At 38.4% G+C, this 26,031-nt stretch overlaps 7 protein-coding genes across 7 annotated transcripts in view; 4 read left to right on the forward strand and 3 right to left on the reverse strand.

The window, feature by feature from the left end:
- Cbr-rbg-3 overlaps positions 1-772 on the forward strand; it is a gene marked incomplete at both ends in the record, with an annotated part of 1,717 nt that extends 945 nt beyond the window's left edge. The window contains 3 exons of the mRNA XM_045243966.1: positions 61-442; positions 487-653; positions 701-772. Coding sequence (XP_045096361.1) covers positions 61-442; positions 487-653; positions 701-772 — 621 coding nt within the window. The remainder of the gene's footprint in view (positions 1-60; positions 443-486; positions 654-700) is intronic.
- Positions 773-1,249: 477 nt separating this feature from the next.
- Positions 1,250-2,433, forward strand: CBG17992 (the record flags this gene model as incomplete). Its single annotated transcript, XM_002642008.1, has 3 exons — positions 1,250-1,284; positions 1,333-1,645; positions 1,690-2,433. 3 exons carry the CDS (start codon positions 1,250-1,252, stop codon positions 2,431-2,433), a joined length of 1,092 nt encoding a protein of 363 aa, XP_002642054.1.
- Positions 2,434-3,115: 682 nt separating this feature from the next.
- On the forward strand, positions 3,116-5,378 carry CBG17991 (the record flags this gene model as incomplete). The annotated part of the gene is made up of 5 exons (XM_002642007.1): positions 3,116-3,205; positions 3,261-3,713; positions 3,955-4,587; positions 4,641-5,045; positions 5,091-5,378. The coding sequence occupies 5 exons, from the start codon at positions 3,116-3,118 to the stop codon at positions 5,376-5,378; spliced, it is 1,869 nt and encodes a 622-aa protein (XP_002642053.1).
- Positions 5,379-5,649: 271 nt separating this feature from the next.
- Positions 5,650-8,543, reverse strand: CBG17990 (the record flags this gene model as incomplete). The annotated part of the gene is made up of 9 exons (XM_002642006.1): positions 5,650-5,850; positions 5,898-6,034; positions 6,085-6,334; positions 6,375-6,867; positions 7,008-7,441; positions 7,492-7,871; positions 7,924-8,217; positions 8,262-8,469; positions 8,517-8,543. 9 exons carry the CDS (start codon positions 8,541-8,543, stop codon positions 5,650-5,652), a joined length of 2,424 nt encoding a protein of 807 aa, XP_002642052.1.
- A 3,461-nt stretch (positions 8,544-12,004) lies between these two features.
- On the forward strand, positions 12,005-22,726 carry CBG17988 (the record flags this gene model as incomplete). The annotated part of the gene is made up of 16 exons (XM_045243967.1): positions 12,005-12,077; positions 12,348-12,547; positions 15,341-15,473; positions 15,521-15,642; positions 16,001-16,728; positions 16,776-17,074; positions 17,138-17,331; positions 17,376-17,681; positions 19,304-19,451; positions 19,503-19,913; positions 19,958-20,197; positions 20,241-20,444; positions 20,679-20,837; positions 21,749-21,856; positions 21,887-21,974; positions 22,573-22,726. 16 exons carry the CDS (start codon positions 12,005-12,007, stop codon positions 22,724-22,726), a joined length of 3,567 nt encoding a protein of 1,188 aa, XP_045096360.1.
- A 174-nt stretch (positions 22,727-22,900) lies between these two features.
- On the reverse strand, positions 22,901-24,400 carry CBG17987 (the record flags this gene model as incomplete). Its single annotated transcript, XM_002642004.1, has 6 exons — positions 22,901-23,052; positions 23,097-23,198; positions 23,241-23,474; positions 23,516-23,620; positions 24,153-24,287; positions 24,331-24,400. The coding sequence occupies 6 exons, from the start codon at positions 24,398-24,400 to the stop codon at positions 22,901-22,903; spliced, it is 798 nt and encodes a 265-aa protein (XP_002642050.1).
- A 278-nt stretch (positions 24,401-24,678) lies between these two features.
- CBG17986 overlaps positions 24,679-26,031 on the reverse strand; it is a gene marked incomplete at both ends in the record, with an annotated part of 5,056 nt that continues 3,703 nt past the window's right edge. Inside the window, 4 exons of the mRNA XM_002642003.1 lie at positions 24,679-24,858; positions 24,904-25,017; positions 25,065-25,204; positions 25,251-25,351. Coding sequence (XP_002642049.1) covers positions 24,679-24,858; positions 24,904-25,017; positions 25,065-25,204; positions 25,251-25,351 — 535 coding nt within the window. The remainder of the gene's footprint in view (positions 24,859-24,903; positions 25,018-25,064; positions 25,205-25,250; positions 25,352-26,031) is intronic.

Below are 26,031 nucleotides of genomic sequence, written 5' to 3' on the forward strand. Positions count from 1 at the left end.
CCGGCCCGGAATTTTACAAGTATGGGAAATCTAAAAATATCGTTTAAAAATTAATTTCAGAAAAATGCGAAACCCGATGTGAAACTAAACAACTTTTCCCATATCACCGTTTCTGGAAGCAGTCATCCAAATAGAACACAACGCCCTCAAAGACCAGTTGCACCATCAAAAGCAAGACCTGAGTTAGAGTCACCACCAACCATACTAGCTCTCGCTCCAGTTCTTCAAAAAATGAAAAATACTATTCGTGACAGATCAAACACAGTTTCGGTGCCTTCATCTCCTCGTCGATCTCATGAACCTCATAGGGAACCCATAAGGAACCCTCAAAATAATGACAACTGGACAAAAGAAGTTCAAATGATGGAGGAGCAGGTTTCGACTCTTCAGACTCGATTAAACGAACAAGATATGATGTGCTGTCAGATTTCAAAAGCTCTTGGTAAGTTTGTTTTTCGATTAAAAAAACTTTTCAAAAAATTGCAGAAGTATGTGCCGAAGACGTTCGAAATGCAAAGTCAAGTGAACAGTGTGCTGCATTAGCTCAAACTATTCTAGAATTGAGCAAGACTCTTCTATCAATAAAAACAGTTCCCGTAAATCAAAGCCCATCGAAAAACGGAAAGAACGGAAATGTGGACGAAAAGCAGAAGGTATGAAATGTATTTATTTATTGTTTTTTTTACTATTCTTGTTATAGCTTCGCGAACCACCTCAAATCCGGCACATTAACGAAATGATTGACATGACATCCAAACGTCCCCAAATTTAACAATTATTTATTTACATCGATCTTCAAACTCCAAAATGTTTGTCAAATTGTAAATTGTACCTAGTCTATTTTTCTCTAGGATCTCTACTGTGAGGTCAAGAGTTGAATTATTGAATCAATGTTACTTTATCCAGTATGTTTATCGCTTGCCATTCCGAAGACCGTAACCCGATTTTCAACAATCACTTCTGACATATTTCTGTACTGTATATTCAAATCTGCAATAAAAACCCATCGTTTTTATCTTGGCCCACTTGTTCTTGCCTGAAACTTTTAAAGGAAAATACGGATTCAACGTGATCATTTTAACGTGAACTTTTGAGCGGAACATGCAGAACTCCGCTGACGTGATCCCCCAATCCATTTTGATAAAATCTAGGCTCCGCCCATTAGGAATGAAATAAAGCCTCGTTGAAACCACAATAAGTATCAAGTCCGAATCGACTAGCACCAACTACTAACCAAACTAACAGCACAATGCAAGAACAACAAGGCCAGTTCCGTCGTTCTAGGTAAATTCGATACGAAATCTCATTGTATGTCACCTCATGAATATTTAGAAGCCGCTCGAGATCTCGTGTTGCATTCAATCGCCGCTCCAATTATTCATCTGGCAATGCTCCTCTACCCATTCAACCTGCTGTTCTCGCTCCAATCGTTGAAGACTTCAGTCAATCGTCTGCTATGATGCCAGTTGTCAACCCTCTGATGGTGGCTGCCAAAGAGCTGAAGTTCGCTTGTCAGCTGGCTCATGGGTCGCCTGTCGCAATAATCGAACGATGGTCCGATGTCAGTGAGCTGTACCAATCGATCGCAGATTGCTTTGGAATCTCGAAAGATGATATCATTTTCTTGACAGTAAACGACTTCAAGGTGAGAAACAAACGATGTAACAACTAGGGAGTACCTGTTTTCAGCCCGACATGAAGAACATGTTCACTGGAACCCTTAACTTCAAAGACATGCTTTACGCCCATGTTCGTGGACAAGCAACAGAGCTTCGAGTTCTGAAAGATTCAAACAACTTTGGAGTGACCATAACGGATAACGGGCTCGGAAATGCGTTCATCAAAATGATCAGTCCAGGATCGGTGTTCGATCGGATGCGCCCGGCTACTCAAGTTGGACAACTGATTGAAGCGGTTGACGGAGAACGAGTTCTTGGAAAAAGACACTATCAAGTTGCTCGAATTCTGAAGAATGTTCGTCGTGGTGATGAGTGCATCATTAGATTGATTGCCCCAAAATCCGCTGATCCGGGAACTATGAAATCATCCAAGAAAAGTACAGGAGAATTGGCAAAAGGAACGATTCGGTTCAAATCGGAGGGAGGATTTGCTGTGGAAGACATTCAGGATCAGATGATTCAAGCGGAGATGTGCGGAAAGCTTAACGAATTGTTTGACCAATACCTAGGAGTGCAAGATGATCAGTTGGCAATGCGTATCTGGGATGCTGCCTCCAATTGCGAAACTCTTTGGCAACTTAGTGAATCCATCAAACAATCGGAACTTTCAATGTTCGACTTCCCGGATGGCTTGGTGTTCGATATGTGGGGCATAATTGGCGACTTGAAACGTGAACAACGCAACAAGGCTCCAGCTCCAGTCATGAAAACTTCTCACACACCAAGAACGTCGGCTATGGCTCTTTTTCATTAATTTATGAATAAAAATTATTATATAACATATTCTTGATTCAATTATTATATAACATATTCGTGATTTATATCATTCGTGATTCAAGGAACAAGGAACGAATAGCAAAGATGTTTTTTCAGAATTTTTCAAATTTTCCAAATTTTAGAATCAAAATTTTTCAAATTACCAAATTTCTGAAACTGAAAAAAGTTTTGAGAATTTTAAAATCTAAGAATATCGAAATGTCAGAATCCGAAAATTTCAGAGTCTGAAAATTGCATTTATTTTTCCCAGATTTTTTTTTTGGATCATACTACCGTATTGCTTCAAAGGACCATTCTTCAAAACTGGAAGGGTTTCGAGACGACATTCATCATACTATACTAGTATTTAGAAATTGTCCGAATAAATAAAAATTCTCTTTTCAAGTGTATTTTCCACTGTAAATCATCTGGGCAGGATTATATTAAAAGAAAATTCTACCCTAGAATGTCCTATTATGTTGATCGTTTTTTGAACTGCCGCCCATAACCATTAAGGGGCCACAGTCTCTGTTGACACACCTCGTGACGCATTCTGCGCGTTTTGTGTGTTTTCGCGCGCGAATTTCGATTAACAGGAATTCTGCAGGCAGTCAGTTAAATACTCAGAAATTTTCCGAATATCGTTCTGTTCGATTTACACAGAAGTTCTGCAAGCACCGATGTACCCGGAAGGCTACGGCTGTTATAGCCAACAATTACAGCGGCCATATTTCCCATTACATGAGTTGCGCGACGAAGAATTCGTTCAGGTTTGTTTTTAAAACACATATCACCCAGAATCGGCATTTATCAATTTTCATTCAGAACTCACCACTTCTAAAACTCAAGGATAGCTTATTAGACGCTATTGTCGAATATGTGCCTCTCAAAGACCGTCTTCTGAAGTTACGATCTGTCTGTCATCGATTGTCGGATTCCGTGAAACGCTCAGTCAAGTCGGTCGAGTTTCTACGAGATGAACTTGATTATTGCGACGATCCCAAAATAGCGTTCTTCTTATCAGTTTATGGAAAGAATGTAGAACACATGAACTTTGATTTATATCGGTCATGCCTGTTCCGAGAATATACGCAATGGTCATGGCGCCAATCAGTGATCGCATCAGTTACCCGTTGCTCACAATTGAAGCAATTGGACATCTTGATTTGCTGTAGACATCGCCTCAGAGATATGGACCTGCAAGTGATTTTCAAGCAATGTCAACAGTTGGAAGTGCTCAGAATGGATGCAAGTTATATCAATGGTCATTGTTTCTCGGTAAGCTTTTAATTTTATTTTTATCAAACTTACTTTGATTCAAATATGATTGTCGTGAATCTTGGTCGATGGGCTTATTTTACCCCCATTGATTGTAAAGGCCGACATATACCAGTTTCGACGGTTACTTACAGGAACAGCCTGAACATTTTGATTTTTGAAGGTTTTTTCTGTAAGCTTGTAATTGCTGTCGAACATTAAATTGTTTTCTCTGCAGTTCTAAATTTGAAAATTTCTTCAGAAAGCTCCCACATCTCTACGCAAAGTTGAACTGGAATGCTGTCAATCACTCACAAAACAAGGTTTCCTTGGAATGTGCACACGCCTTCAACAGCTTCAAACTTTACTTGTTTCTCTGCTCCCTTGTATTGATGAACAGATCATCAAGCGTATTGGAGATATGAAAACTCTCAAAAATCTCTCAATTGTTGCTGACCCGGAGCAAAAGATGAATCAATTCCGTCTAGCCGAGATTAAACGTCTTCCGAAGCTTTCAACGCTTTGTCTGGATGGTGTGAACAATGTCACTGATAAATTCCTCGGTGATTTATCTGAGTCTTCGTCACCAGCTTTTGGAAGCATCGAGCATCTTTCTTTATCGTTTTGCAAGAATATTGGGCCAAATGGAATCGCAAAGTTAAAAAACCTACCGAAGCTGAAAAGCTTGAATCTGGACGGTTTGTCGAAACGAGACATCTCGATTGGGCTGGAAGCAATTGGTAATGCTGGAAGGCTAGAGAGATTGATGGTCTCCGAAAATACATTCGTCAGTCCAAGAACGATTACCGATTTGGTGACAAAATGCGACAGTTTGCGGACTTTGGATATATCTGTTAATGACCGGCTCAAGGATAAAGGATTTGCAGAGCAAGTGGTAAGAATAGCTTGCGATCACTAATGTTTTCAAAAAAAAATACTTGTTTTCAGTACAGTGCTCGAGCATTTTCGTTTGGTAAACCCCTGGTCATCTTGACGGATTTCAAATCGATGTGGCGTCATCTTCCACCGTTCTCCTATCAATCAAGAGTTGAAATCGTCAACTTGAATGACCGACATCCTGAAGAATTCATTGATGCGATCTCAGCCAACACTCCACAACAATTACCACGTGGTCAATTGATACCTGATCTGCGACGAGGAAATCGTTATAAAATGTTCGACTTCTCATTAGATACTTCTTCTGGCGAACAGCTCAGTGATTCGATCAGTTTGGAAAAACTGGACCAAGAGAATCAGCCACCGGTAGATGTTCTGGGTCCACTTGCAGGTCTATCAGTCAAAGAGCAAGAAGATTTAGTTTTTGCATTGATGCAATACCAACAGCCATTCGATGTAAGCTACTCTTCTCCCGAGCTTTCTTAAGGTTTTTTTTTTCAGGCCACAGGATTTATGGACTACAATCAATGCCTGATCCCGGCAGTGCCACAGTCGAGCTTCACAGATTTCGAAAACAGTATCACAGTTGGTTCAGCTGGAGCTCCTGGGCCACCAACCAAAGAAAAAGGATCTGAGAAAATTCTAAAGCATTCTCGTCCAAGCCGCCCGAAACGACAAGCTCAAAAAGAAAGAGCTCAACAACGACGCTCCGGAGCAGTGGCCGCACAGAAAGTAGCTGTACCAGCTGATCCTTCATTCACGGAAGATGACTTCCCACCTCTCGGATGATTTCAGCGTTCCTTTTTTCTATTCCCCCTTTCCCAAAATTCCCTTCCCTTCAGATTTTGCCTATTCAGGTATTACAAGCATTCGTATTCACTAATATTCCTCTAAAAATGTTGATTGCAATGTTTGGCATAAATGTAATAATTTGTTATATGAATAAATATCAAAAATGATCGAAAGTGTTTATAAACATGTTTATTGACCCATGGAGTAACGAAAGAGAGAAATAGGTGAATCAAAAAAGAATGGACGAGTTATGGTATTCATTATTCACTCATTGCATCGAGTTGAAAGATGATGAATTCTGATGAGCAGTCGGGATCTTCTTAAGATGGTATCGACGGAAAAAGCTTCCGAGAACGTGATAAATAATGCAACAAGTTCTTCCTACAGTAACCGCCGCACAGAAATTGCTTTTTGGTTCCGAATGACGTGAACAGTGAAAATCGGTGCCAGGTTCCCACGGAGAAGCACTCTGCAAATTTTTAGCCATAATAATGCACCAGTATGTCTGAAACATACTTCTTCTGCATCCACTTTCTGTCCGAGCAGACTGAACCAACGCATCGTCTCCATGTCGACTTTCTCGCCCATTATATCCGAAATCGCCTCGACAAACGCTTCGACGATCACAAAATTGTTTTGATGTACTGGGAAACCTGGAAATCAAATTCATATTTCTCTTTTTTATTATTCATAAACCACTAACCATCATAATTAAACCCAACAGTTTTTGCTAAATGTTTCATACTCTCCACCATTAAATCAAGTTCAGATTGAAGGACCAGAATGAATCTACGATCGTTTTTATCACACAACATTCCTGGATCTTTGAAATTGTTCTTGATATTCAACTCGATTCTCGTTTTTTCATTGCAAGAGTCGCTGTAGAGTCCAACTTTTACACCTTGGTGACAAGCGATGCTCGGCTCGACGCGGCCCAAAATTTCTTCAACGAGCTGAAATCGTTTTATGAATGAGAATGAACATGATTGTCACCTTTCTCTTGGATACGGTTGCAATAGAGTGTTGAAGTGGAATGCGATGAGTTTCGAATGCATGTCTGCTAGCTCGTCTTCTTTGTGACTCGTTGTCAGTTTGCCATGGTCCAACAATCGCATGGTACTTCTCGATGATCCCCGAAAACAATGAGAATTCGTTCAATCCCAATTCAGCCATCATACACTCTCCATCAATATTTCCATAAGTTTGAACAGAAGCCAACAGGAATCTCAAATCACGGATCCCATCAATGTTTCCATCGATTGCACTCAACACTCTTTCTTTCACAAAAGCAACGTCCCGACGATATTTCCGAAGCAAATCGGCGTCTTCATAGTGTCCTGTAGAACTTTGTTGAACGATTTGATTGAGCATAACTCCGTTTCCCCGAAGGATTTCTTCCTCTTCGTCTGGATCCTCATAAAATTCATCTTCAATTGGTCTTCTCAGCATTCGCTTTTTAGCTTTCATTCGTGCCCATCTCTCTTTCCTGAAAGTTCCAACATCTTTTTCCGAAGACAATAAAAACAACATGTTTCAAACAAAATCTTCATTAAATTGGCAGAGAATGGCCATAAAAGAAATAACAAAAAGAATATCATACAAGTAGTTGGGAAGAGCGGAACCTACTTCAAATTCAGGTCTGATCTTTTACTCAAGAAGGGATTCGATTGAGTGCCAGATGCCAGAAATCCATCAAGATCTTCCACATGACCATGAGATGGAATATTCAAAGTAGTGCTATGCGAAGGCTTGGAGAATCCAGAAAAGTGTCCAGAAGAGTTGGATCTTTGGCTGTATGGGTAGTGGGAGCTGGCAGTAGAGAAAGATCTTCCTTTGTACCAATTTGGAAGCATTCCAGAGCTGGCGCTTTCTCGTGGGATTCCACGAGTCATGAATCCATTTGGTTTGGAATTCAACGAAGAGAAACTGTCCGAAACATCTCGCATTTGCTCCGCACGATCATTGTAGAAACGATTATTATTGAAGGGCGAGTGAGAGTTGTTCGAAGGAGCAGAATCATATTCGTAGTTGAACTTCTTGCGGTTAGCAAAAGGATTCACCTGAAAACAAAAATTATACTTGTGAAATACAAAGACAAAGTTAAATTTACATTCTTGTTTGGATCCCTATTAAACCCTCCGAATCCTCCGGGGTTACTGAAACCCCCATTAGCTCCAGTGTTGAAAGGACTCGTCTTCCCATCGAATTTACAATAGGGAGATGGAGAAACACTCATACTCTCAATTGATGGTTGTTTACGGACACATGCAGCAAATGACATTGGTTCCTGTGGTTGATACGATTGTTGATGAGGCGGCGAACGAATGGCAGCAATGTTCATCGACTCAGCGACAGCTCGAATATTGGCCAGATTGCTCTGTTGAGCAGAATATGGAATACGTTGCAATGGAGGAGGTGTGACGTATTCCTCTTCGACTGGGGTTACGGTAGTTGGAACTGGATCTTCAGGAACAGAAACTGGGGGTTCTTCTGGAAAAAAACTATTTGAAATTTTGTAATTTTGATTCATGAGAAGTTAAACCTTGAACAACTGTTTCTGAAACGGCAGGAACCTCCTTCTCCGCATACTCGTTGTTATCAACAATCTCCTCGGCTGAAATACGTTGAGGAGCACTGTCAATTGTTTCTTCGGATGTCACAGAATTTGGTTCAGGCTCTGGAGTTGCAGTGGGCTCCTCATTCACGACATTCTCTGTTGCCGGTTTCTCTTTAGGAGCTTCTGGCTTCCCTTTGAGTTTACCATCGGAAACTTTTGGCTTCGGACGAGTGGAGATAGATTTTCTCGGGCTTCTTGGTTTTCTCGGAATGGGATCGCCTGAAGATAAAGTGGTCAATATACATTTTAATAATCTGTATTACATGGCTCAGGAGCAAGAAGAACCTGCACAAGTTCTTGAATTGGCTCAGGTGTTGGTACAGGAGGCGGAGTCTCTGGAACGACGACGGCAACAGGCTCAGGAACAGAAGGCGGAGAAACAGAGAGAGCTTCATCAAGAAGTTGACGACGAGCGTTCTTGTCTCTCGAAAACAGCTCAACCGTTAAATTTTGCATCTGTTTTCTGGTTGTCTGATAAGAGGTTTGGGTTAGAAAGTTGGAGATCGGTGAAACTTTACTTGATTGGGACGATTTTGTTTTCTCATGATGTTTCGGAGTCTTTGAAATCAGAACTTTTGAGACAGAGAACTGTGATACAAGTTCCAAGCCTTTCTGGAGCCTCCTCACCTGCTTGTTGGCGTGGCAAACGTCATTGAGATCAACAACGTGGGAGGTGCGCCAAAGAACAAAAATTATCAACAGACCTAGAAATTTTGACGTTCCACGCGAATATTCGATAATTAGGTCAAATATCAAACGACATTCCGTAAAACATGTAATAGAAGGGTCTCCTCACTTTGAGTTTGAGCCAACTGATACCGATTCCTGTGAATGATTTCAAAAAGTGGTCGACTGACAAAATATGTTTGTTATTATGATCAACATTTTATCAGTTGATTACTTCTTGATATCACTTACAGGAAGTGAGATATATGGGCTCAAAGTTTATAGTTTGTTGTAATTGCAGTTTACGCTAATTGCCGTTTGTTTTAAAATATTAACTGAAAACTCCAGAAAATATATTAAAAAACAATTTTAACATATTAGGTTGTTCAATAAATAGTGGTCACTTTTTTTCAATTCGCATTTTATTCAAGGAAAACAAAAATTAATAAGAAATGTATTCTCCATTGGAGTTGATAACTTCTTGCCAGCGCATTGGAAGTTGAGCAATTCCATTTGCGTAGAACTCTGGCGACTTGGAGGCAAAAAAGTGATCCAAAAACTTCTCGACATCCTTGCGATCATTGAATTTTTCACCGGAAAGATGGTTCTGGAGAGAACGGAAAAAGTGATAATCAGTGGGTGCCAGGTCCGGAGAATACGGTGAATGAGGAAGAACTTCGATTCCGAGGGACTGGAGCTTACTGCGGGTCTTCAAAGATGTGTGTGGTTTGGCGTTGTCGTGCAAAAGTATAATCTTCGAGCTTCTCGGGCGGTGAGAGCGGTAAACATGAAGTACATTATCCATTTGAGAACAGTAAACATCAGAGTTAATAGTAGTGGAGTCCGGAAGGAGCTCGCGGTAAATCACTCCAGCACTGTCCCACCAAATCGAAAGCATTATCTTTTTTTCGTGAAGTTCTCCTTTTGGGTCCGATTCTGCTGCTTCTCCTGCAGGGACCCACTGGCGCTTTCTGGTATGGTTGACATACAGTACCCACTTCTCATCTCCAGTAATTATCTTCTTAATCCAGTCCGTCGTCGGCTCCCTGGTGAGTATTGAAAGTGACAGGTCACATCGCAGTTTTTTTCTGAAAATCGGTCAACAGGTGTGGGATAATTTGACCGAATTTCGGAACTCTCCCCATTCGATGAAGGTGATTGGAAACGGTGCTATGTGGATGGTGGACTGTCAAAGATACTTCCCGTAAAGTAGCCCGGGGCTCTTCCTCCAGTGTCATTGAAATATCGTCGTCGATATTGAGACGAGGCCTTCCGGGGCTCGGTTTTTTCCAGATTATAATTCCCTTCCTCGAATCTTTTGAACCAAAACTTAATCGTGGTTCGAGGGATGGTGTCTGCGCCTAACACTTCACACATTGTTCGCCGAGCTTCGTTGCTCGAGTGACCCTGGAGAAACATGAACAAAAACACTCCTCTGAGTGCATGATGATCATCGAGTAAATTCTCGGTCATTGTAGCAATTACCTGAAAGTTTTAATGATGTAATAAACATGCAATATGTGACACATGAAAATATTAAAACAAAAATGAAAAAAATCGATAATCGAAAAAGTAGCGGTAGAGCGAAGTCAAAGTGACCACTATTTATTCAACAACCTAATATATACACAAATTAAGAAAAAATCAAAAAATGGTAGGTAGAAGGATTTTTGGAAAAACGAAGGAATCGTTTTTCTGAAAAAGTTGTATCTGGTTCAGTACCACATAAAAAATTTGAGAACGTATGGACGGATAAAAGTTTCCCAGCAATTTTCGATTCAACAACAGCCAGAATGTGTGTAGTTTTGACATGATTAAGGTCTGAAATGATCCCGTAGCTCCTGTTTCTATTGTCAATCTTTTTTATCGTGAATCCCCCAAAACTTCCTTGGAGATGTTTAGGTCAGGAGGGCCCGCTGGATAACCGAGAACTGGAATTCCATCATCAAACACATAGAAGGTGAAAAAGAATAATTTTTGTGTTTTTCGAAATATTGAGAGGTGGTTGTAGCAGCACTAAATACCGTACCACCGGTTGATTTTTCTCATTTTGAGGAGTCTGGAGCTTGGCTGTCAAGCTTCTGATCACGATGAAAACTTCAAAAGCTGTAAAACAGAGAGAGATTGAATACTTTGCATACACAGAATTTTTCGAAAATTCATTATTTTCACTATCAGATATTCGAAGATTTCTGAAAGACACCTGTTTTTCACGTTTTCAGTACAAAAACGAGCCAAAAAGGAGTGCCTTCCAGAAATCAGCAAATAACTGAAAAACTAGGAATTAAAGAAAATTGTGTGAATGCAAAGTTACCAAAGTGATCGGAAACTTGACAGCCGTGCTCCAGAATTCTCAAATGTACAGTACCGGTCAATAAGGTATACAAAACACCGGTACTGTAGATATAAAATCCACAGATGTTCACAAACGAAACGTCTCACAGATCAAAATCAACTCATGATCAGTTTTCTTCTAGTTTTTGCTAGAAATTTTTAGCCTCTGAACAATCTTAACTTGACCGAAAGTATAGTTTCAAAGCTGATTCACTATCCAAATCGTCTCTGCTTTTACCCCCTCTCGTTTCCCAAATGAACAATCATTTCTAGTAGTAGTTCTCTTGTTCTTTTCATTCTCCGCCATCCGTTTGTCTCCTCCCGATTCGCGTCCAAAATATCGTCAATATATAATGATGGATTCGTAATGTATAACCTAACTGATATCTGATATCATATTTCATGTCAACAATTCGTCGGGGAATTCGTTCCTATCCCGATAGGTTTCCAATCCTGGGAAAAACGAATAATGAATGATTCTGGAACAAGAAAAGGAATAGCAACAGGTTGAATTCATCAAAATGTTGCAATTCCGAAAAAGAGGATGTCAATTGAATTAATGAGAGCACAGCAGGTGATAAAGTAAATAATCGTTTTCCGGAAGGAATTTCAAAGGAAACCAGTTGAGACACTCAGATTCTGAAGATGTAAAGAGACTACTGTAGAGCAGCTAAATGCACAATTATTCTTGTTTCCAGAAGAATCGGCCTATAATTTCTTTTGTGAAAACATTCAATGAGTTGCAGAATTTTCGAAAATTTTCAAAAAATAGGGGGCGTGGCATCATATTTGGATCGAAAACCGCAATCCTCATGGACGTTTCTTTTCTGTACACACAAAACGTGAGAAACGCAGGGAGGTTGAGGAAATAGGAGATGGTCTTCTTCTTCTTCTTCGGCTTCTGTGTGTCTCTGGACTGCGCGTGTCATCCGCCCCCCGGAATCGTTCATTCTCGCGCGCCTATTCAAATCCGTCCAGGATCATCTCACGATTCTCTTTCTGAGAAATGAGAGGAGATGGTATACTAGTTGTATTACTCATTCATTTATCACTTGTTTTTGGGTTACATCCGTTTTACGGTTAGTTTTCCGGTTTCTTATTTTTAGGGTTACTGTATGTATGGGGTTCGCAAGTAATCCTATTTCAACAGTACCTAGTTTCTATAATCTTTCAAACATCATTCTTCCAATTGGCCAAGAACTCCATTCTTGAGTTTCAAGTTTTCCGATTTAACGTTTGCATCCTTCAATCTTATAATACGGTTTGAAAAAGTAGAAACAGACCTTTATATTGATAAAGTAGAAATATTTCCAATTCCTCGTTCTTATTTTCAGTTTAATGATTTTCAGGACATCAGCGATATCGACGGCAAATTCTGGACGAACCTAATCAGCAGATAGATTTGAATATTACAGTACCCTATATATTCTCAGCTAGATTATATACCTATGGAGCCAACCGAGGAGATATACCAATTCATGGAAGACAAGAAATCTACAAATTGGAAAATCCTATCCATTTCATGGGCAATGTCTATGACAGTGTTTATGTAAGTTTTTTTTGAGATTCGGTATCTATTTAGATCTCTTTCCCAAGTTTTCTTTTTCATTTTTTAAATCGTGTACTACTTTGAAAAGTACAAAATGATTCATCAAATATCTTTTGATGGCACATCTAATCAATCAAAAACACAAGATTTGGCAGATACCTCTTCGTCATATTATCCTATTCTTCTTCTCCTTTTTTCTTCTTTTTTCTGAGGATTTTTCTGTTCATTTTCTTCTCCTTCTTTTCATTCTCTTCCATTCTCTTTTTCCCATCCTCTTATCGTTATCGCCAATACAAGACAACGACGAAATGGTGTTAACTGACCGGCTGCCTTGTCTTTTCTTAGAAGATGAAGCATAAGAGAAAAAGAAGAAAAAGAAGAAGAGAATCAGAATCTGGTCTCGAATTCTTGGCAGAATTGTGATAAGAAGATTTGCATATTCTTTCGGAAAAATGGAAAAAATTATTTTTGAATTAAGAATTTGGAGAAATCGGGATATTTGGAAGAAAATAACTTGTTTACAAAAATAAAAACGGTTGTAGCAGATTTTCAAGTAGAAAACTTGCATTTTGAAAGAATACATGACAGAACAGTACTAGTTTTTTTTGTCATTTGGTTACTCTTAATTATACCAGACGAGAGCTTGGCAAAAGTTTTGTAAAAGCTTTGTGAGATGGATTTTACCTTAAAGGGGGAGTTTGACTAGCGTTTTTGTAATTTTTTTTCCTTAATATGTTCAAAAAGTTATGTATTTTCATAATATAACTTCGAAAAAATTCAGAAAAAAGCTCGAAAACTCTGTAAAAAATGTTGAAAATTCAAACGGGCTCAGTTCTTGTCCAAGTGGTTATCATACAATTTCTACAATTTCTCAATTTTTCTGAAAATACAGAAAAAAGAACGAAAACGGCGAAAAAATCTGAAAAATTGCATGAAAAAGTAGAGCACACAATGGCTTTGGACTAGGATTCCCGCAACTCTCTTGGACAGAGAAATGAGCTTGAATTCTCGACAACGTTTTCCGAAATTTTGAATTTAAATTTTCTCTGAATTCGAAAACTAAGTACATACAGTATTGAATTTCAATTATCTTGAAATCTCAGCATCTAAAATCTCAGAAAAAGAGACTTTAACTCCATTCTGCCCCTGAATAATTAATCCATCTTGTTTCTTTATGTTCCCTCTCAGATTTCTTGTTGGTCATTAACTTTTTCATCTCCAATTAGTTTGCTTCTTCTTACAATTCAATATTATCTTCTTTTGAGAAGAACTGGAACCAATTACAAAAAGTTTTAAGTTTGCGCTCTCCCATTCAAACGTTCCCTATCACATTAGTTTGTAAAAGTGAAATCGTTCGTTCTCTTTCTTTTTCTTCTTTATTCCCACCGGATCATCTCAAATCAGTATCATATGAATGAGAGGTCAGCCAATTGAATATCCATCCTAAATCTTGTACATTTTCTGGCAATGTTCGATTGTATCACATAGATAATCGTAATCGCTTTTCACGACTGTTTGAAATCCGACAACAGATTTGTTTTAACGGTTTTTACCTGGCCGTTTCGGATGGGATTACGCAAAGAAACGATTTCGTAATAATTAGGAGAACGTAGACATATCTGAATAGCTAATCAGATTCAATTCGGAATAGAAGAAATAAGAAATCGGATGGCAAACGGTAAAGCAAATAAAACTAGGCAGGTGTGAAACAGGAAACAAACATCCGATTATGAATTCACAATGACTTATTTAGGGGTAATTGACAGGAAAGAACACTGAAAGATGATGATTTGTTTGTTTAGAGAATAGGGAGAGAATAGAATTTAGAAGATGTATGTATTTACACAGAATGTTGGGATCAAAAACAAGAAAAATGGAGTAGCTCCAGGGTTACGGAAACTATTCTGATGGTATGGCAAATTTTGTTGAAGTTCAAAAGGATTTTAGAATTTGGGAACTACCGTATAACCTGTAATAGAATTACCAGCAAAATTCAACTTCGAGCCAATTTATCTCGATTTCCGTAAAAGATACCAAAAAATGATCAACTAACAAAATATTATTGATATTATGATGAACATTTCATCAGTTGACTAGTTTCTGATACCTTTGCCGGAAATGAGCTATTTGGACTCAAAGTTTACGATTTGGGGGGGGGGGTTGGGGTATGTTTTTCTTCTGAAAAAAATTAAATTGCAATGAACATAATAGTTTTAGATGCCTTTTGCTAATGTAACACATATTTTATTCTACATTTCGAGGGAAAGAAGTTTCAAGAAAAACCCTAATTGTAAAGCCGCTCATCGAAAGGCTACACTGTCAAGTTCGAGCAGGTTTTTCTTGGCTCCTATGCAAAATATCAAAAAATTAGTCGACTGGTAAAATTTTGGTGGTATTATGATAAACCATTCATCAGCTTAAAACTTTTAATATCTTTTACAAGAACCGGAGAAATAGACGTAAAGTTTAAAGTTAAGCGTCCTTCCATCGCAGGTTCTACGGTATATATGTCTAGCGTTTTCTGAAAATCCTGGCAATTATAAATATAGTAAAATAAAATTCTGATTCAGAAGTAGTATCATTTAGCCTTATATTAATTCTCAACCATCAAAAAACGGAATGTCTTCCGAATGTGCTATCATTGTCTCAACACGAAAAACTTTCTCTTTTCCTCCGCTCACTCCTCACTTTCAAGAGCACTCGACCATTTTCTTTAGCCGTTTTTTTTTCTAAGGGAAATGGGGAAAAAGAACGACATAAATACGTTTCTTTATTGAAAATATTAATGTTCAGATCTCTCGAGATGGATCAGTGGGATTCACTGAAAAACGTCAGAAACCATCAGCTCTTCCAGTAGAAGAACCAACAATTGCAGTTTTCTGGCAACCTGCCACCCTCGGAAATGTTTGGTATCGCGAGACTTCCGGTATTTGAGAATAGAGAGATTCAGATCAACTATTATTTTCTTTTCAGATGTCAACATTATGAATCTGGCTCACAACGAAGTCAATATTCAATACAGATACGGTTCCCAGTTTCGTGTTAGATCAGTGGTTCTAATCACGTGGGAAGGGGTAAAGGATCCGATCGTACCAGTGGGTATTTCAAAAACTGAATTAGGTGTAAAGATAGTTTTTGTTGGTTTCTTCCTTGCTAATTAAGTTTCGGAAGACTTCGAAGAACAACGTTTCTTTTCTTTTCACTGGCAATAATAACTGTAATAATAGGGACATGTCGGAAGAAAAGGGAACACTTATTTTTCGAATCTAGACTAGTGAAGAGGTTATTGAACCAGATAGAAACATAAAATCCAGGAGACTTTCTGATCTATAGAACAACATTCAAAAGAAAAAGGTCAAGAAAAAAAAACCTACGTAATAACCGAACGTTTGAGATTGAGAATTCAATTATGGGACGAAATAAAGTAACTCATTGAACATCTGGAAATTCCAGGAATCAGAAGGAAACACATTCCAATTGGCACTTATTATTGGAGACTCGATGACATTTGCCCATTTCATCTACAGTAAACTAAATTATAATACGAATGCAATCGCTGGATTTTCAACTGGACAATCCTCATATTCTCTTCCTGATTCAGCAACTCATGATGCGATTCTTCTTTCCGAAAAATCAGATATTGGAATTCCAGGAGAATGGTTGTTCAGGGTAGATGGCAATCAAATATATCTATGTGGAGCAGGATTCAAAGGATTGGAATGCATTGAAAGTTGTGCTCCATCCCAATGGTTCAATGATTGTTCGAAGAGTTGTCACTGTGATGGAGGAGATTCATGTGATCAGGAAAACGGAAGATGTCCAAATGGAAAATGCTCTCCTGGGTGGACTAGTGAACCGATTTGTGATGAAGATCTGGATGAATGCGAAATGGGAATTGATAATTGTCCAAACGAACAACCTGATTGTCTGAATACACCTGGAAGCTTTCTGTGTTTATGTTTCGAATACGATGAAGAAAAACAAAAATGTAAAAATTCGAAGCCAGCTCCACCAAGTGCTCCAATTCCTGTTGATGTTATACCAATGCATCCAACCTTCACAAGGAAGCCAGCTCCTGCAAAAGTTACAGTGTCTCCACGAAACCGTTTCAAATCAACCACCGCTAGAACTACACAAGCAATCACGACGCATTCATCTACAGAAATTCCTACAACGACGAGGTAAGAATTTATTCCGCAGATTTCATCTTTCAAACTTTCTTTTTCAGAGAAAAAACTATGTCAACTCCACTGCTCACAACTGAAGTTGTCACCAGAACAACTACAACTCCTACAGTAGTGACAACACCTTCCGCTTGCTCCAGATGTGATCAGAATGCAAAATGTTCTAATGGAATCTGCGCATGTTCTAAAGGATTCACAGGAGATGGCTTCAGATGTTACGATGTGGACGAATGCCAAATCCCAGAAGATGTCTGTGGAGATCACTCGATTTGTTCGAATACAATCGGAAATTTTGAATGCACTTGCCATGGCGGATATCGGTTTGAAGAGGGAAAGTGTCAAGGTAAAATTTTAAATTCGAAAAATTCAGAATTAAAAATCTGAAGTTTTCGAATTTTTCTTTCAGATGTGGACGAATGCCGTGAGTCTCCAAAAATCTGTGGGGATCCAAACAAAGGAACAAGATGTATAAATAAGGATGGATCATTCGAATGTCTATGTAAAGATGGATATGAAGGAGATCCATCTTCAGAATGCAGAGACGTCGACGAATGTAAAAATGGAGATGCATGCGGACCGAATTCACAATGTACTAACACAGTAAGTATGAGTTTTCATTAGTAAAATCAATTATGGAGTTTTAGGAAGGAGGTTATGAATGTGAATGTCTTCCTGGATTTGAAAGAATAGCTGAAGGAGCTCACTGTACAGATAGAGATGAATGTGCTGTGGAACCATGTCACCCAGCTGCTACTTGTAGTAATACTAGAGGATCTTATAAGTGTGAATGCATCGATGGATTTGTTGGAGACGGAAAAACGTGCCATGAGACCATCCTCTACCCGATTTCCAATGATTCGACAGTGATTCCGAGGTCATGGGATTCAAATACTGCAATTCCACTTGCCAAAGAAATCACTATTTTTGGAAAGAAGTATTCCAAGATTTATGTGAGTTTTCTACACGAGCACTTTGTTTCTAAAATGGGAAGCTAGTTTTGCTATTAGGTTGGCGGGAAAGTCTTTGTCACTCTGTTTGTTTAATCACTGTTCTCGTATATGGAGGCTGTGTATGATATCGACTCTAGTGAATAACAAGGTGATAAGAACCTTCCATATAAACAAGTCCCCATCTCCTTCCCTGCTCCTCATCTGTAATTGAAACGATATGTTTGTTCCCACTGCTATTCACATCAGACATGTTTTGATTTACCTCTTCCTATCTCACACCACGATGAAGGATTCGGAAACTTTCTTGAAGAATGTGTACAACACACATGCCCCTCACTACAATACTATTCGCAATTGGTTCCATCGTTTCGAAAAAGATGACTTCTCGCTCGATGAAAAGGATCGCTCTGGGAGACCCCGTGAGTTGGATTTGGACAAGCTGAAGCACGCATTGCAATCGGATCCATTTCAATCTAGCCGTGAACTAGCTGTCACATTCGGAGTTCACCATAGCACAGTCCTTGAAGGTTTGAAGTCTCTTGGAATGAGAAAACTTTTTGGTCGATTCATACCTCATCACCTGACTCAAGCCAACCTTGACCGCCGAGTCGACGATTCGATTACTCTTCTCACTCTCCACGCGGGCGATCGATGGCTGGACCGGCTAATAACCGGAGATGAGAAGTGGGTCTTCTACGATAATCACCACAGGAAATCCCAGTGGGTTGGAGAAGGAGAGAGCCCACAGGATGTCCCAAAACCCGACCTTCATCCGAAAAAAGTTATGCTCTCTGTGTGGTGGGGAGTGGACGGCCCCATCTACTGGGAACTTCTGCCCGAGGGCAAAACAATAACTGGAGACCTCTACACTACTCAACTACGAAACCTCAAGAAAGCAGTCGACCGTTCGGCCCTGAAAGACAAGAAAGTGTACTATCAACATGATAACGCTCGCCCACATGTTTCGAAACAAGTGAAGCAGGAGCTGATGGGATATGGATGGAATGTTCTCCCTCACCCCCCGTATTCTCCTGATCTTGCTCCTTCCGACTATTGGTTATTTGGCGATATGACACGTGCCTTCGAAGGAAGAAGCTTCATTCCCGTGGAGCGGTCGAAGCGGCACTCAAACAATACTTTGCCTCACGCCCGGCTGGATTCTACCGCAATGGAATCCATAAATTGAGGGAACGTTGGAGACATGTTGTTGATAATGATGGACAATATAATTAATTATTCGGTTATTTTTTCTTTGAGAAATAAACTATTGAAAAAGTGACAAAGACTTTCCCGCCAACCTAATAATTTTTTGAAATGGTTGTTTGACGACCATTTCCAGTCGGGGCTCAAAAAGTTCATCCAGGATTTCGATCTGAAAAAATTTTCCGTTTTTTTTTTCCGGCAAAAGAAAATGCTTGTTTTTGGTGATTGAAATACACACATGAAAAAATGTACCGACACAAATTCAAAAATTGAGGAGTTCGGAAATTCGGAAAACTAGAAATTCGATAGTTTAGAAGTTCAAAAATTCAGAAGTTCAGAAACTCAAAAATTAAAAAGTCCTGAACTTCACATTTTTCACATTTTTCCTGTCTTTGAATCTGATTGATCGAATATTTTAGCTCTCAACAAACGGAATTATATCGTTCGAAGAGCCCTTACAAGGTCTCATAGACCATGCGGATACTCTGAAAAAACCTGCGATTTTCGCCCTCCATGCTCAGTTCGACTATATTAGAGATGGATTGGTTGCATACACATATATCAATGGTTAGTACTGAAATTTTCTAATCATTTTTTCAAATCCCTGCTTTGATTCAGATACTGATGCAGTGACTCTCCCTCTTCTAATGCGTTCTTCTATTGGTATTCAAACATCGATGGGGATCGAAAACTTCCACACAAAACGTCTTCATATATTTACTTTCGACAGAGTCAGACAATCCGGATCAGAAAACTTTAATTCTTTCCAAATAGTATTAGCTGAATCTGATAAGGATTTCACTATTCTTTCGTTGATTTATGAAAAAGTACAAGCTCGAGGACCAATGACTGGAATTTCGACTCCTAGTCGATTCTTAATGCTTCCAAATAAACGCCTGACCAGTGGATCAAATGTGGGACAACCTGGAAAATGGATGTTCCGAGTGGATGTTGCTGATCTTCAAACATGTCCTCCAGGCAGAGTAGGAGAGCCATTCTGTGATAGAGAATGTGCAGCAGGTCACTATGGTGAGTGATCGATAGAAACAGGATTTTTCATTTTGTTTTCTCAGGAATTAATTGTGTATCAACGTGTCATTGTGACGGATCAGTTGCCTGTGATGTGGTCACTGGAATGTGCCCTGGTGCACTATGCAGAGCCGGATGGGAAGGATCATCTTGTGATCAGGACATTGACGAATGTGGAATGAACCTGGTGACATGTGCAGATGGATCCCAATGTGTCAACACAAGAGGCGGTTACAGATGTGACTGTAAGAAAGGATTCGTCCCGGTTGGAAAAGAATGCAAGCGTAAGACAAAGCCAGGAAAACTCACATAATCTAGAAATTGCAGAAATCGATCAATGCTTATCACGATTCTCAGTACCTTGTTCTCGAAACGCTGAATGCGTTAAATCAGAAGGCGTTAATCCAAAATGTGTGTGCCGAAAAGGATATCATGGGGATGGATTCAGATGTACGACAAGAGAAAATGTGAAATCAGCTGGCGGCAATCGTCTGGTGTCAGATTTGACACATCATTTGATGGAAGTTGATGGTAAGTTGTATTTAAGAACCTAACTGGTGTATCAATTATAATGATTGAAAATTTTTTGTAAAAATTCAATGACCAAAAGATGATCTGAGATTGGGTTTTTTTCAGGAATACATGTTTACTGAAATACTTATGTGTACGATTATAGAGAAATCTTTTCAGATTTGTTTCTATTTTCAATTTACTTTACAAGCAATTTCCCGAATGTGGTTTTCAAGAACTTCTTAACGATTTCAGATCTTCCAGGAGCAAACACAACCGATTCGTCTGTTCCATCTTCTTCCGAAAATCCATTTGTAATGAAAAATTGGGTCCCAGACCGGGTTGGAGAAACAACTCCATCTCCACAAAGACCTAAATTCGTCACTGTTCAGACTCCTCCGCTTTTCTATACAGGTTGGTTTTTGCTTTGAGATTTGGTAGCAAACAAGTCATATTTTTGTTTTCGAAATCAGTCAAAGGTTTTTTGTCTCACTTTTGACAGAAAATAACTAATTTGTATCAAAGAAGAGGGGATAGGATATTTTTCTAATTTTTTTTGAGGTCAGGGTATGCATCCTGACGTAACGGTGTACATTGTTGAGCGTTCGCTCTTCGAGAGGCATAACGAACAGAATTTTGAGAGAATTACTGTTTGATTTCCCCCCTCCCTCAAAGTAGGTGCTGAAATTTTTCAAACTGACTTTTTCATCATCGTGAAATTGAAACTCACTGAACCAAAAGAGAAAAAACGAAGATCAGTTGCAGATATCTGAAGACGTACTCCTGACGTCAATCCAAAAATCTGTGTTCTTGACTCTATCCCTTCTTGACCTAACTTAATTTGAATTTCATCTGAAGTGACTAAAAATGTATTCAAAAAAATTAGAAAATCCCAAGGAGATCATATTCTTTAAATCTGAAATCGTCTCCTCCCATTCCATTTCTTTCAAAAGAGTCACAAATAGTCTTCGATCTTTTATATGTATTTTCTTTTTCTCTTTATCGAAAAAAAAAACTGGGGAAAAACTCAAAAACTCGTCGACTAATCCCCATTTCCATTGCAAATTAACTCTCCACCTCCTTCCTTCTCTTCAAAGAAAAAAAACGGGGCGAAGGCGTCGTTCATTTTGATTCTTGAGATTTCTCTGAATTTAATTTGAACGAGAAGGAAAATAGGTACTTAGATCTTCTATCTTTTTTTATTCTGAAAAATTAGACCTCCTCAATGGGAATCTATTGTGCAGGAAGAGGAGGTAATATTTATTTTGAGATGCTTCTTTTCCGTATTCTATACATAGTTTATTGAAAACAACCTTCATTTTCAGCACCACCAATAAAACCAAAAATGAATGACAAAGATATGGACCTGATGGATGGAGAGAAGCCAAGAGCTGAAGAAAGTGGAAGTTTTCCATGTAAGAAAAATTTGATTTGTTTTTAGAGTCAAATCTCAATAATTTCAGCTGTTTTGTATATTATTGGTTCGGCGATGCTCTTCATTTGGATAGTTCTTATTATTTTGGTGTGTGGTGTCATGTATATGAATAAGAGGTAATTCTGATTTATTTGGATTTTTACTTTTGTTTTTGATTATTACTATCATGTTACTATTCCCCATTCTGCTGGTATGCAAAAATCGGAGCTGTGGAAGAGAAAATCTGATAGCTGCGGCCACGCCCAAACTACCGTAATTGGCACACTTTTTTCTCGATTTTCGTCCGTTTTTCGGCAATTTTTTAAGTTACGAACAATATAACAATTTTATTTTCCGACGTCTTGAGGTTCTGGTGGTTTTCGTTACGACAACCGTTGGCCATGCCCACATGCTTTTCTCTTCCACAGCACCAATTTTTTATGCGAGCATAATAGAATCATTGTCTACAGTATTTTTTCCAAGTGCCAGTGGCTATGTGCTGTCATCCAAACCACCAACGTTGAGCCCATATATCTCATTTTCTGTGAAAATATCAAAAAGTAGTCAACCGTTAAAAAATTTATTATAGCATTAAAATTATTCTAGCAGTTGACCTTTTTAATATCTCCCACAGGAGTCGAGATGATTCAGCTCAAAGTTAAAGGTTAGAAGGTCATTCTATGAGAGTGTTAATTTTTTAAAAATCAGAAGATTATCAACAAAAAATTTTTCCAGAAGGCGTCGAAATGTGGAACGACAACAATATGCAGCTATGAGAGGCTGGAAAGGAGGCCAATTTCATTCAAGATCGTCGAGAATGATAACAACTTCGAATCCAAATGTCATCTATGGACAAACTCCAAGGATAACACCTTACGAAAGTTATTAAAATCTTCCCCCTTTCTTCCAAATTTCCATTCATCACGGGTCTAAATGTGCAGAGAATACGAAAACTATTCAGTTTTTCAATTAAAAACTTCATTTTTACATCACTCATTAAACCATTTGCTCATAACGATGTTGTTAATTAATTGATGTACAATTTAATAATGAAATATTAATTTCAAATTTTCATTCGATTTTCTTCAATTTCACATATTCCAGTCGGATTACGAACGAATCCTTTCGGGCATCCGCATCCAAAAGCACCGACATCCCGTTGGAATGAGCATCGAGCGGCTGTGTTGCACACTCCGTCGTGCATTTCACAGTAGTCTCAAGAAGTAAAAGATTCGTAAAGAATCAAATTCAAAACTAACTTTCATCGCTTGCATCTGAACAGTCTTCGTGTCCATCCAATACTCGTGACACATCAAGACACTCCCCGTCTAGACATCTGAACTCGCCTAGCTCGCAGCGATCTGAATTTCCGGATTCGGGAAAATATAATTATCATTATTCACCTTTGAGTATTATTTTCTTTTTCTTTTCTTTTGGTTTTTCTGTGGAAGTCACAGGTTCCAATACCGTAGTTGTAGTAGGTTCACTTCCAGCACAAGATACTAATCCACGAGCACAAACATCTTCATCACTGCTATCACCACAATCGTCTTTTCCATCCATCAACCATTTTGCAAATACACAATTCATCGTTTTCGCACATTTATAGGTACCTTGATAGGCACATAAATGTTGCCCTAAAATAATTAAATTTCCATCTAAAGTTTTCAAAACTCACATTTTCTATCCAAACATAAATTTACCATATCCTGAGGTCTTACACACTTTCCGCACCGATGTTGACCAACACCAGCATCACAGAGAATTGTTCCTTGGCCACACCCTGACAAGATTTGTGAGGTTTTTTTTTCTAATACTCTAATAGAATGGCCCCAAACCGTCAACTTTGAGCATATATATCTCATTTCCTGGAAAATATATCGAAAAGTGATCAACTGACAAAATATTTTTGAGGTTATAATAAACATTTTGTCAGTTGACCACTTTTCAATATCATCTACTGCAAATGAGATATATAAGCTTGAAGTTGAAGATTACAAAAATCGAAGTTGTGGAAGAGAAAAGCTAGCTCGTGGGCGTGGCCGAATGTCTCGCAACGAAACTACCGTAATCTAAAATTATTTTTAGTTTTTGGATTTATTTTTTCAATGTTCATGCGTTTCAGTTCAACTTTTTCACTATCAAAAATTATTACTTTCCGGCATGTTTGAAGGTTTTCAATACAAAAGTGGCCAAAAACAATAGTAATAAAAAAAGGATTTTAGGATACGGTAGTTGTCGTTGCGAGACTTTTGGTCACCGTTTCTATTCCACAGATCTATTCCCAGAACAATATTTTTTTGAAAAGCACTGACACTCATCACTCATATTTGGGCAGTCCGGTGTGCAATCTCTCACTGCAGCCAAAGGAATACATAATGGAGTCCTTGCTCTTGGATCACAATCAAACTGAAACAATCCACAACGTCCACCAATCCTTCCAGGATAATCTGAAAAAATGCAGCAATCAAACACAAATTTAAAAAAGTTTACCATTAGGTCCAGGGAGTTGTCCAAATGAAGAGTCGATGATTGAAGAAGCAATGAGAAGCAGTGAGAGCATTTTTTTGAGAAAGAAAAATGAGGTTCTCCGTAAAAAACGGAGCACAAAGAGCTGTCCGGTCTCTCTGGGAAACCAAAAAAGGGAGGGAGAGACAGCTATTATAAACCTTTTTGCACTTCTTTTTTACTTTTTCTTTTTATGTGTGAAGCGACTTTTTTTATGAAAGGAAGTAAAAAACGAAAGAATAGAAAATGGGATGGATGAACATTCGCGGAGATTTTTTGAGTGGGTTTCGGACTCATTTCTTGAAATAAGATTTTGAAAAAAAAACAATTTATTCACAAACTATAATCAACTCGAGTCGACTTCATGACAGTTGCAAAAGCCAAAGTTCCATTCAGAATTTTCTCATCTCTTCGAATTGTGACCTCATTCCAGAACGTTACATTTTCAGCGATTCCAAAAAGATCTCGAGAGAATTGGGACTCCAGGGCTGATCTATCGTCATAGTAGTAATTCTAAAAAACTGATCATATTTTTCTAAAAAATATCAATCCTCTCACATCAGTTCCTGTGTAATCAATTTTTGGCATTTGAACACGAATTCTGAGAAGACATCTGTCTTGTTGTCTATGATATGCCTCAATATGACCAAATGATGTGCACTCCGAGCCATTCTAAAACGTTATATTTTAAGTTTCTGAACATGTCGTGCAAAAGTTACCTTCGTGAATAAAGCTAACAAGTACAGGAAAGACGGTTTTATGACATCGAATGGAGCTTCTTGGAAGAATCGTGGAACCACAGCTGACACCGAATGTTCATCATGGACAACTATTTCTGGAGGTGGAAGAACTACGTCATCTGAAATTAAAGATCACGAACTAAAATAATTCATTAGAAAAAAAACCTAGAAGATGACAAAATGTGTAGTTAACAGCTCCCGAACCACACGAAGGTGGAACTATTGTGGCACATTGACAGTTTTTGTGATCAGAAGTGTAGCAGAATCTAAACAAAGGAATAGAAATTGATTAAATTTTGGATTTTCTAAACTTTTGATATTCAGAATTTTCGATTTTCTTTTAAAAAATTGAAAGTCTAGATATGGAGATTCAGAAGCTTCAAACATATGGAGGTTCAAAAACTCTTACAATTGAAAGTCAGACAATATTTGAAGTTGTAATTTTTAAAACTCTGAAATACTGAAATTCTCAATCCCAGAAAAAACTTCAAGCATTCGAAAACTCTGAAATGTTTGATTTTCCATCCGAGTTAGAAAATTTAGTAGAGTTTAAGACCTCAGTTGTGAACTTCTGAATTTCCTAATCTTGATTTTACGAATTTTCGAAATTGAATTTTAAAAACCGACTGGTATTATAATTAACTGCAATTAATCAAATCAATAAATGAAAAGGCAGAATCCTATTTAAAGGTGGTGTACGGTGAAATTTTTATTGCATCAAAATGTGAAGAAATGCATGTAGATTGACATAAAAACAAAGAAAAAATTCAAAAAAATTCCTTCATCGAGAAAAACGCATCGAAGAATACGCTGAAAGCCCTTAGGGACTAGGTTTTTTTCTAGGCCGCCCGGTGAGTAAAAGCGCGCGAATTCAAACTTTTAAAATTGTTTCGCTTGTTTTCACTTTTTTTTCGGTTTTTTCAAAATTTTTCTAGGTTTTTGTCAA

This window comes from Caenorhabditis briggsae (assembly GCF_000004555.2).
Source record: "Caenorhabditis briggsae complete genome, chrIII, whole genome shotgun sequence".
NCBI classification, from domain to species: Eukaryota; Metazoa; Nematoda; class Chromadorea; order Rhabditida; family Rhabditidae; genus Caenorhabditis; species Caenorhabditis briggsae.